At 37.9% G+C, this 12,901-nt stretch overlaps 1 protein-coding gene across 1 annotated transcript in view; it reads left to right on the forward strand.

Annotated features, from left to right (window-relative positions):
- The window catches only part of furinb (furin (paired basic amino acid cleaving enzyme) b), a 92,202-nt gene extending 82,407 nt beyond the window's left edge, over window positions 1-9,795 (forward strand). The window contains exons 11-16 of the mRNA XM_026263381.1: window positions 3,460-3,563; window positions 3,677-3,794; window positions 4,007-4,186; window positions 5,611-5,735; window positions 6,221-6,349; window positions 8,691-9,795. Of these exons, the coding sequence (XP_026119166.1) occupies window positions 3,460-3,563; window positions 3,677-3,794; window positions 4,007-4,186; window positions 5,611-5,735; window positions 6,221-6,349; window positions 8,691-9,343 (1,309 nt within the window). The 3' untranslated portion in view covers window positions 9,344-9,795. The remainder of the gene's footprint in view (window positions 1-3,459; window positions 3,564-3,676; window positions 3,795-4,006; window positions 4,187-5,610; window positions 5,736-6,220; window positions 6,350-8,690) is intronic.
- Window positions 9,796-12,901: the final 3,106 nt, after the last annotated feature.

The raw sequence follows: 12,901 nt of genomic DNA on the forward strand, positions 1-12,901 counted from the left end.
CACGCTCGATTAAAATCTCCTGCAGAGTATTTTATCCTGTACCATGGGAGGTTGTAATAAGGCATGGAAATCACGTCTCACTCAAGCATAAGGTTTCTTTGAATGTTTTGTGTGTGGCGGAGTCACGGGGCTCCTGGTTCACACACAGTGTCTGTGCGTGTGTGAGTTCGGCCCCTGCTGTTCAGGTTTGTAAGCCCCACTGGTGCCGGCTTTGATCGTGCTTGGCCCAACAATGAAAGAGATGGGGACGTTTTTGGGGGCATTTTTCCATCTCTGTTCTCTTTCTGTCACAACTGTGCTCTTTTCATCGGTTGGAAGTCTTTGTGATGTCACGCTGTAGGTGACTTTTGAACGAGTTCAGAAGAAAGACCGCTGATCACCAAAGATCACTTTCCACTGAAATGTGTGCTTGTGCAGTAGCCGATACTCTCAGAACTCATGATTTAAAACAAATAATAATGAATTTGTATCATAAAATATCATATATTATATAAAATACATGTCTATTTATTATATATTTGACTTGTATGAACTATATTTTATTATAATTATATATAATATTATTTATTAATGTATATCACAGTACTTCCCACAGTTTGAAGTATACTTGTGGTGGTAGCCGGGTGGAAATCCTCCTATTACTGACGGCACAAAAATGGTCTACTGTGTGACTTTTAACAATATTTTTATTTAATGAAATTCATTTTGATACTGATAATGCTGTGTTTAGGGGGATATGAAGTATTTGTTATCCATTTACCACAAAATCACTCAACTACACCATTAGCGAGCATTTGAAATATTACTTTTTTATGAAAAAAACAAACAAACACTTTAATGATTAAATTAAATATTTAATTTGTTTTTGGATATTGATCTAGGGCAGTGGTTTTCAACCTGTGGGTCGCGGTGGTATTGCAGGTTGGCCGCCAATTACTATTAAAAGAAATAATAATATTGTTAATATTTAAAAATGTCCAAGTCATAACATAATAACATCATTTCATATTTATAATTAAATAACTAAAAATAAATATTGAACTGTAACTATGCTTCCACTACTCGAGCTCGCTGATTGGTTTAAGAATAAACCAACAATTTATCTTAGATATTTTTGCTGCATATGCTACAGAACAATAAATTCAAACATGCCAGACCGAGTTATTTTCTGTTCATTGCCAGTTCATTCTAGAGCTGTGCGATTAATAGAAATCATCATAAAATCACGATTTGAGCGTGCGCAATTTCTGAATCGCTTCATAGCACGAATTTCCCGTGGCCATGACCTTTTCCAGGCCTATGTTAACAGATCATAGCGTTCACACTGCACGAGGTTTAAGGCTAGAAATAAAAACGTGCGAAAATAGTATCTAGCACATGAGCATAGAGAGAGTTGTGAGTGCACAGGACGCAGTTTAAGTGAGAGGAGACACGTTTTAAGTGCGCACACTCTCTCCGGGCGAGAGCAGCGTGTATCTGAGCAAGCACACATAACAAACATACGCACTGCAAACGGAGTCGGCATACATGTGAACCTTTATATTGTATAACAAATCTATTTCAACACCTGAGTCACCACTACAGTTAATGAGATCTATGAACAATGCATGGCAAAAAAGAAAAAAAGTCCCTGGACATGGAATTTTTTTTTTTTTTTTTGCCATAAGTAAAGTAACAAATTTTGTTACACCTTTACTATAGTGATTATTTTGACTTGTTATTATGTCTGTTCTAGAGACGTTACAACTTTTTGATAAGGCTCTAATTGGTTTTCTTTTGGAAATATGTTTCAAATTCATACTGAATGCATTTATGACTGTAAAGCATATCTGTGTGTCAAAATCGTGTTTAAAAATCGAAATCGCAAAATTGATCAAATAAATCACGATAGTTTTTTTTTGTGTCCATATCGCACAGCTCTAGTTCATTCAATAAAGTCAGTTAACAATCTAGCTTCGGAGTACTAAGTTATTAACCCAACAATAGCGGGGTCAGTTAATTTTTTTGCAGTGGGCCACACGAACATATGTGTTTGGTTCCTCTGGGCCGCGAGTTGAAAAGGGTTGGGAACCACTGATCTGGGGCAGAATTCTGCCATCTGCTGGTTACAGAAAAATCTGGAGGAAATACAGTTTTAGGGAAAAAAAAAAAAAAGTAATTACTACATACATCCAGCAGAGGCGCTTCACATCACGTCTTTTGCAAACTCAAGCGCTTTATTTTAAATGTAGACATTCAAAAAGAGATCGAAAGCTCAGCCAAGATTGAGGAACCATAGCTATTTCTCATCTCTCTAAATATATCTAGTAGTAGAGTTGAAGCAAGTGCTGGAAATCCATTTATCCTTAAAGTAATCTTCTTCGTCTTCATGGAGAATGAGGCTGGCATTTTTTATGCGTTTTTAGACACGACAGCTGAACGGCTGAATGCATGTCTCAGTGCTTCTCTTATAATTTATTGATTATAATAGGCGTGATCTTAATGCGGTTTTGCATTAGTGTAGCCATGTTGTTGTTATGTTATGAAATCTTTAAGTGGTGAGGACATTATTCCACTCCCTGTCCATGAACAGATTCCTGGTTTGAGTCCAGCCTGTTTAAAGGCTCTGGCATGTTTTGCAGCTCTGGCACCTCATCAATATAAAAGGATATCTGTTCGATATCTGTGCAAGTCTTTCCATGTACAACATGAGAATTTCAGTAGTCTTATATCTATTAATCACTGAATGTAAATCACAGAGAATCTTGTGCCTTGGCTTTAGGTTCATAAATCGTGCATGCGGCGTTATGAATATACCCGCTAAGTCATTTATTGTGAGGTCATAGATATTGAAAGCTTATGAATTGGATCCCCTTTTTCATAAATCACCCTGAAAAATATATACGGACGCCAGAGCAGGATGTTTTTCATTCTGTTCTACGGCGTATCTTCATGCGAACTCCATTGCTTTTGGGTGGAAATGGCTTGTCATGCAGGTATTTTTGGCAATGCTTTATGTCCAATTCCTGACGTGAAAATACCTGTTGAGAAATAACACAGCTTTTCAACTTTGGCCGTGGGGGCCACGAGTCTCAAAGCCGCTTGTTTCCGCCATGTAGAGCAAAAAACGACAGAACTAATAAGCTCAAGTCGTGAACCAAGGAAATACAGTTATAAATTGAATCTGATATTGCCGTGTTTTCGGGGGAATACAATTTTGGGTCTTCATTTGAAAAAAACAAAAAAAGCTTTGTCAGCTGTGTAATTACAAAATGATGCATGGCCCCCAGGATGGAATATTTCCATTTGCAATTTTCTCTGACTCGAGTGAAAGAAAAGCTTTAATTATGTGTCTTTCAAAAAGACATCCTGTCACATCCAAGAGGATAATTATGTGCAAATTATCTGTGTGAATATGAAAATAAATCTGTGGCCCTGCTGCAATGTAATACTCGTGCATTTTTTTCGTACCACATCCAGCATGAACCTGACCTGGAGGGACATGCAGCATCTCGTTGTACGAACCTCACGTCCCGCCCACCTGATAACCAACGACTGGAGGACCAATGGCGTGGGGCGATTAGGTAAAGGATGGTTCTCGTTACCAGTCAGAGAGCTACGTTTATTTATTCATGTCTGACCTTGTTACTTTTTCCATCTGTGTCTCTCTCTCTCTCTGTCTCTCTCTATGTGGCAGTGAGCCATTCTTACGGCTACGGTCTGTTGGATGCTAGTGCCATGGTCGCTTTGGCCCAGAACTGGAGCAGCGTGGGGCCGCAGCACAAATGTGTCATTAATATGCTGACCGAGCCCAGGTAAGGACGGTCAAACACCTCATGCAGCACAGGCAGTACATCAATACACCAGATAGGTAATGCCAGCTAATGCCTGCTACTTGGGGACCCAGAGGTCACCGTTTAAGGACAGGCAAACTAGACACATGAAATTGAAAGCAAAATTACGCTTCATCATACTGTATAGTTGCTTGTCAGAGTGGAGTGTAATTTCAGATTCTTCTGTGTTGTAGGGACATAAGAAACCAGCTGATCTTCAGCAGAAGTCTAGATGCCTGCTCTGGGCAGCCGGATTTTGTGAGCTCTTTGGAGCATGTGCAGGCCAGACTCACCCTCACCTATAACCACAGAGGAAACCTGGCTGTTCACCTCATCAGCCCAGTGGGAACTCGCTCCACGCTGCTGGCTCCACGGTAAACACACTCAAACACATCATTAGCAAAAATGCATTTGCATACACTACAGTTCAAAAGTTTGAGGTTGGTAAGATTTTTTATGCTTTTGAACAAAGTCTCTTATGCTCACTAATGCTGCATTTATTTGACCAAAAATACAGTAAATCTGGAATATTGTTTTCTATTGTAACATAAATTTTTAAATATAATTTCATCCTTTAGCAAAGCTGAATTTTCAGCATCATTACTCCAGTCTTCAGTGTCACGTGATCATTCAGAAATCATTCTAATATGATGATTTGCTGCTCAAGAAACATTATTTCTTATTATCAACATTGAAAACGTTGAATAACTGCTGAATATTTTTGTGGAAACTGTGATGCATTTTTTTTCAGGATTCTTTGTTGACTAGAAAGTAAAAAAAAACTTTATTTTACAGAAATCTTTTGTAACTTTCGAATTGTCTTAATTGTCACTTTTTTAATCAGTTAAATGCATCATTACTGAGTAAAAGTATACATTTATAAAAAAAAAAAAAAAAAAAAAGTTCAATGCTGAGTGAACGCTTCTGCCAGGATTCTGACTAGAACCAGAAAATCTGAGCATATCACACCAGTCCTCAGGTCCTACACTGTCTTCTAGTTACATTTAGGATTGATTTTAAAGTATTATTACTCGTCTATAATTCATTCAATGACCTAGGACCGAAATACATTGCAGATATTTTCACTGAATATAAACCTAACAGAGCACTCAGATCACTAGGATCGAGTCAGTTAGAAATACCAAGGGTTTACACAAAACAAGGGGAGTCCTCCTTTAGTCACTATGCTGCTCAGATGTGCTAAAACACTAGTCAAATTTAAATATAAAATATAAAATATCAAGGTGAAAGTCATCATAGCTTGCTTAGTATAGACCCAGCTCCCAACCCAACTATGAGAATAGAATAACGGCGATATCCAAACTGATTGCACTGTATTTTCACTGTTTTTTTTTTTTTTTTTTATGTAAAATAATTTTCAATTTCTAACTATTTTAAATTCATTTTAAATAAGTCAATTTTTAAATCATTTTCAAAGTTTTAAAATTGCTTGTTTTATTTTTATAATTTTTCTTCATGATTATTTTACTTTCTTTTATGTAAAGCACTTTGAATTAATGTGCTATATAAATAAACTTGCCTTGCCTTGCCTTGAAGTGTGTAAATGATGCATGCCAGCATGTACAGAAAATGCATCTGATGAACAAGAAAACACATTTGCGCACTTGTCTGGCCATACACAAAAAATCCACCCCATTATCTTTATGAAACGTAATTATTTGGATTGTAAATACAAACTCAGTTTATTTCGTGTTCAATTGATATCTTGATTGATAAGTTGTTTCTGCTTCTCCGATAGACAAACACATGAATAAAAATCTCTTTCTCTTGTGTTCAGACCTCAGGATAACTCAGCCGAAGGGTTCAACGACTGGGCATTCATGACAACTCACTCCTGGGACGAAGACCCTCGGGGAGAATGGACGCTGGAGATTGAGAATGTGGCTGGACTTAATGATTATGGTACTACATTCAGCTTTTTCTTAATCAGTGCTTTGTCTAGGTTTTCAGTACAAACATCTAAGCATCCTTAAAAACAAGATAAAGTTACTTTAAAAAAGAAAAAGAAAAGGAAAATGGCTGGGAAGAAGACAAAAGACATTTCAGAGAATAAATTCTGAGTCAGGATCATTTTTCTTATGAGAATTAAGAATAAATTTCTTTCAGTTTTGTTTGATTTATGCTTGAAACAAGAAAATAAACAATTTGCCAGCAGGATTAGAAAAAGTCAACTTAATTTAAGATACATTCTCTGAAAACAAGTCTAAACATCTTACGTAAACTGCTTCTCAAGTGTATTTATCTTGTTTTAGGGATGTTTAGATACTGTTACTGCAAAACAAGATGAAAAATACTGATTAAGAAAATTACTTTTTTTATGCTGTGAATGCCATTTGTGTTTTGGCTGATGATCAAAGCATCTTTAAAGTGCAGTATCATTTCCACAGGCGTTCTTTCTATGTTCACCCTCATCTTATACGGCACCGGCTCCAGTGCCACAGATCCGTCCATATCTGATTACACCCGGCCTTCAAACAACAGCTGCAAAACCTTTGACACCCAGCAGATCTGCATCGGTAAGACACACACACACACACACACAACCCTTAACAGACGAGCTTTTCTAGGTGGTGACATTCATGACTAGAAGGAAATATTTACACACTCAGTAATTCCCTTGGCAGACCCTCTCTGTCATATAGAAATCTTCATATGTCTCAGTATGACTGCGTTGTGCTTATGAATATTAATATATGTTTATGAGTATACATATTGCAAAAACGCTTGAAACTGATGCCAGAGAGGTTTAAATTAGATAAACTGTGCATTATTAAAGAAGTGGAGAAGTTCTCAAATCCTCAGCCCTCTTCTTGATGTGAGGTCGTACCTTCCTAACCTTCAGAGGGCAGTAAACAATCCTTAATTTGTTCATCAAATAAAAAAGGTTTATTGTTCAAAGTTGCTGATGGATTTCTCTATCATGACTCCATATTGTTCCTGCAGTCGAGGACAAACTTTGCTAATAAGTTATTTCACTCATTTTTCATAAGGTGTTCTTGCACTGTTACTCTAGGTGGTACTGAATTTCACTAGGTGAATCATTTGTCCCATTTGAACCAAAAATGAGAACACAACATGAAATGACCTTATTATCTATAATAAATGTAGCTGGTCTTATTACAGAAACATTTTCCTGGCAATTATGCAAATGCAAACGTGAATGCTTAGCTCATGTATTAAAAGTGTGCAGACTGTAGCTTAATGTGTGTTCTTCCTCTACTACAGAATAAATTCCTTCAAATGTGTGCACCTTTGTTTTTGACAGGGTACCTAGTTATAAAGATGCTGACAGTTTAACTACCCTTAAATACCACCATGACAGCAGTTCAGCAGACAGGTTATGCTAATGCCCGCTGTTTGCATGTTATTTTTTAGATATCAAATGTGCTAACATTTTACAATAGGGTCAACACAATATTTAACTAACAGTGAACAATAATTTTACACTACATTTTTCATACGTTACCACATATATGTGTGTGAATGTCTATTTATATATCTATTTATATATATATATATATATATATATATATATATATATATATATATATATATATATATATATATATAATCCTACTTATTTTCTGAATTAGATTAATCCGACAAAATAAAAAAATGTAAACATATTTTTAATTTAACATTCTATCTTCAAATTAATGTAGAAACAACATAAAGACAGTATATTTTGAATATTTGTTTATGGCATTCTTTAATGATGACTAAAGGCGAGTATCACTGATACCAATACTACTAATATCTCTAAGATATTGTAAATTTTTTCCTAATATTTAACCATTGACTTTAGCCATTCAGCATTACAGTAAGAGTCCCCAACAACAGGTTGACATGCATGCAAAGTCAAAAAACACATTCATTGTCTTATAATATGCATTTGTTTTTACCTTACTTGCTCAACAACTCCCAAACGATTCGCTCAATTAGTCATTTTTCCAGACCTCTCCTTTGTGTGATGCTAATCTGCGTTGATTGGACCGATTGTTCTCATTTTCTTTTAATCGTGCCTGTAATGCCTGATAAATCAGCATTTGTGAGTGCAGTGCTGCTTTGTGTACAGCGTTACCAGGGAAACCGCTATTTTACCACTCCGAAAACGGAAGCTAGCAGCAAAGAATGAATTTGTATTTTCTTGATTTCATTCTAATTTCATTTTAAAAATTCACCCTCTAATTCAAGTGAATTTAAAACGATCTTCACATAAACCCATCATAACAGTCATATTTACCTGTGCCCTTCAGCAAGTAGGAAATATACAGAAATTGAATAAATGTATCAAACACAAATCTTTAAAGCTACAAAAGTTATTGATTTCCTCTTTTTTTTTTCTTTTGTTCTTTGATTAACAGAAATCACAACATCTGTATTATTAGGTTCATTTGCTGCTATTACTTTAAGAGCTGCCACTGCTGAACATGACGTGAATGTGTGTGTGTGTGTGTGTGTGTGTATAAATATATATAATACACATACATTAATCTATTCATATATATCTTACATGGCATGAATATAGCTGTGGTAGTTGGCATAGCCGAAATGATAAATACACAAAACATTTATTGCCAATTTCATTAATTACTCTAATAAATGTAAAGTGTTGGCAAAAATGTTTATTTCCATATTCACTTTAATCTCAATAACATTTGAAACGAAATTTCTCTTCTGCTGACAAAACCCAATGCTGCATGAGCAGGGCAAACTAATATTAACCAATAATATCCTAGCTCCATCTGTTTTCTCTCAAAGTTGTCACATTATGAAAGTAAAATCAAGTGCCATTTCATGTTCGTTAAGGATTCGCAACAACTGCAATTAAGCGTTCTTTCGATCTCTGTTTTCCAGAATGCAGCACTGGTTTCTTGCTGTTCTTGCAAGGCTGCGTGAAGTCCTGCCCTCCCGGCTTCAGCTCGGGGCTGCAGTATCTCAACTTGTCGTTGGACAACTGGGTGGAGCACTCTACCGTACAGGCGTGCCTGCCCTGCCACCCATCCTGCCTGACGTGTTTCGGGTCCGAGGAGAACGAATGTCTTTCCTGTCCCTCCCACAGTCACTTAGTAGTCACTTCTTGTTTGCACCAGAACCAGCGACAATCGGCCAGCATTCCTGTGCTCCAGCACGAGGTGGATCCGATCTCGGATAAATCCTTGAACGAACCTGGCTTTTCCTCGAGACTGCCGGCGCTGGTGGCGGTGCTCAGCTGTGCCTTCATCCTGGCTACATTCGCAGCTGTTTTTATGCTGCTTCAGCTGCACTCCGGAGCAGCCAGTGCCCCGTTCTGCCGGAGGAAGAAACTGCCGGTGATGGACACGGGCGGAGGAGGGATACGAGTAGGCTTTGGGTTCGGACTCGGCCGGGGGAAAGTGTCATACCGGGGGATTCCCACTGTGTGGGGGGACGAGGATACGGCGGGAGGAATGAACTCTGAGTCAGACAGCGAAGAGCTGGAGTATCACAGCGAAAAGACTGCTTTTATACGGACTCAGAGCACTCTTTAGCGCCCCACGTAGATGTTTTTTTAACATCTGTCTTCCTTGTACTGGGATACAGAACTAGTCTGCACTACTCAGACTTATAGATCCACTGCTATGTTTGTGTGTGTGTGTGTGTGAGAGAGAGAGAGAATGCCTTAATGAGCTATAATAGTGCAGTTGCAGTTTGACGAGTTTGACCCGAATGCGATTATATTAAGGACATCTCTGCGGCACTGAATGACTCTTCCCTTTATTTTCACTTTTATTTGTCTTAGTGGTCTAGCTCTAATGCCCTGAGATTTGAACCACTAAACACGATCAATACCATCAGTGTGTGTGTGTGTGTGTGTGTGCGAGCTCCAGCTGAGTGCGTGAAGGCTTTGAGTAACTTTGAGTGACTTTGTAACACAACAAAAGGGCTGTAATTTGTTCCAGTCAACTTTTATTAAAAGTTCGGACTGTTTTATGCACAAAACTTCTTGCACTTCTCTAACTTCCATCGCGGTTACATCACTCATCATTTGTGCGACCCTGACAATAAAGTCTGCGTTATGCTTTCTTTGCTAGTCAAAGGCAGCTCTGGGAAAATTCCACGGATTCGATCAGGAATGATTTATCTGCGCATAATTTCTGTTGCAACAGTGATGTAGCAACAGCATCAGCAAAGTGAACCATAACAGCAAGGAATTAGATAACACACAAACCTCTGCCTGCTAAGAGCCTCCGGCACGGATTCAAAACAGTGAGAATCACAGACAAACAAACGATCGAAATGCTGAACTGAAACACAGCTCGATGTGCAGAGATCTTATCTGTCAGTCAAGCAAGATACAGTACGGTCTTAGGTTGATTTGAGGTGCCCGCGATCCGAAACACCTTGATAAACATCACATTGCTTATTTTTTATGTCATAAAAATAACTTTTGACTTTACCTTTTTAGATAATTTAGGTTTGTTTTGTCTGCTCTTGTCTCTGAGCTAATTAGCACGTATCTTAACAAATGGCTCAGTGAATTTCAATTATGGGTTTTCAGTAGTAGTGTTTGAACAAAAAGAAAGCTTTGTCCCAGAGGTTATTTTATTGATTTTCACATTGGAGTTTGACTTCAAAACTTGTCAGTGCTAACACAAAGGAGCCTCAAGAGGAAATGTGTCATATATTTCCCAAAAGGTCAGAGTCAGCCCTGAGACATGAGATTTGTGGAGCTCTGGTTGGACATTTTTTTTATATATATATATATATATAATCATGTGACATTTGAGTGGTACAAAGATACAATGGCACTATAAACCATACAGTTCAACTGTTCCAAAAAGCTACTATGCTGCCTCCATAGGTAGCTACTTTCTAAGGAAGCATGTTAAGCAAAAGAGGAGCTTGTAAATAACAGATTCGGAGAGCCCTTCATAGGAAGCCACAAAGACAACACAACTCATAATTCATTCAAATAGAATTGACTAGCATGCAGCTATGCTAATGATGCAATTAGAGCTGTAGTCGGGCCATAAAAGTTAGGCCCGACAGGACCAGAGCCTGACAGGTTTCGGCCCATGCCCTAGCCCTAGAATAGATAAGAGAAAGAGATATGATTACATGATTGACAGGTCTAGAGTGAACGCGCTCTAACACTCAAACTCTACAGATCACATTATTCAGATGAGAATTAATAGAAATGTTATTCTGTATAAAGAACATGAAAATAAGTCTGTCCTTAACTCAGCATCCACTCTCTCGTGGGAAAAAAAGTCCTCTACTTCTGTTTTTTTTTTTTTTTTTACACTCGTGGTCAGTACAGTCTTCTGAGCTTTTAATGCCACCGCGTCGACCTTTTGGGTAACACCAGTTGCTCTGGCCACGTGACGTAATGCTTAAATCTTATTGGACGGCCTGTGTTTTTGCTTCGCGAAACTGAAAAGATTTGTTTGGTAAAAAAATAAATAAAAAAAATTAACATTTTCGGTGTGCGAATGTTCGAGGTCTATGTGGAAGCATCCATAGGATTCTGTTTTATTCCAGAGCGTCATTGCGTCTGATATTAGTTTAGCTTTTTCACGCTCGTTGTGGAAAGACCTTTACAGTGATGCATCCTAGAAGGCAGCATGATGTTGCTACCAATCTGTTGGATCACCGAAACATGTCCATGATGCCTTAAAATGCAGCCTCATTAGATGCCATTCTGTGCTATTTTAGCATTTGGTAAAACACAATAAGCGTTCTTCATTATAACACATCTTTCAGCATTGCATCACAGCATTTGATAGTTTTGTGTCTGTCAATACTGCAGTCATTAAATTAATTACAAACATCTGTTGCATTCGTGTTTTATTTAATGAGATTTAAAAGTACTTGAATATCCGTTGAAACGTTTGGTTATTTATTGATGCCAATTGGCCATAATTCGCATGGAGAAACGCACCATTGGGCTAAATTAATAACGCACGCATTATGCACTTCGCTACATGAGGCGTGCAGCGGGTGATCATCAATATTTCATGTGCACTTCATAGGACGGCCTAAACTTTCCACGTTTCCATGACGGCAGAGGAAAACTTACACCGACTGTTTTTCATTCCATCTCCCAGAAGAGGGAGGAGAGAACTAGTTTATGGAAATGGCACATTTAAAATGCTTTCCATAATTAGTTCAGCTGGGAGGAACTGGATCTCATATTCAGCGCTGGAAGCTTTTGCCTTCTTGGCATTAAAAGTTAGACTGAGACTGCTACATGCATACTAATTGAGCAATGAGACAGAAATATGGATGGTCCAGCTACTGGTGAGGGTGGTGTCATGTTGTTCCTCATCTTCGCTGCTCTTCTAAGGCAATACTGGATATATATTTCCCTCATGCTCAGCTCACTCCCATTGATTTGCCATGCGACCGCCAATGTAACAAGCTTGTCTTTGACTAATAGTACAAGAATCAGTGCTGTCGACTGTTGTATTTTTACTTCAAGTGCTGTGAATATCTGCAGAGCGCACCTTATTATCCTCCTTAGATGTTCCGCAATGGTTTAATAGGTTTTATCAGACTCGTTAATGGTCCGATGGAGAGGCACAGATCTTCTGTTCCTGCGAGACGAGGGCACTTTTTCTGTTATGTTGAAATGATTCTATTAGGCTGAATTTAGCGCGATGTATTGTGTTTGTCTTGTTTTTTTTTGAGGAAAGGTTCAATGTGCTCTTTGGAGGTGGAAAAGAAAAAGTTGTGCAGACATTCAGAACGAGTAGGTGGTGCCAGATTGTTTGAACTGAAGCTCGACGTGCATCCGAAGCAAAATAGAAGGAATTTCAGAGCTGGTGTAAGGATGTTTATTCAACACTTCAATGAGCATATCAGATGAGTTGCTATTGAGTTCGGCTTAATTTTGCAATAAGCATATTGTTTATTCACTCACAAATATGCTTTGATCTTATTTCAGTGAAAAGTCTGTTCCAAACCGGTTTTTAAATCTTCTAGAGCACATCAGATGTAGTGAACGATCTTCACAATTCTCTTTGCTATAAAATGAATACACTCAATCTCCAAAAATAAAGTGTAGCAAAACTGCTTCATGTAATTCGTGTGCTGTATTCTGAAAC

Source organism: Carassius auratus, unplaced genomic scaffold (assembly GCF_003368295.1).
Source record: "Carassius auratus strain Wakin unplaced genomic scaffold, ASM336829v1 scaf_tig00216542, whole genome shotgun sequence".
NCBI classification, from domain to species: domain Eukaryota; kingdom Metazoa; phylum Chordata; class Actinopteri; order Cypriniformes; family Cyprinidae; genus Carassius; species Carassius auratus.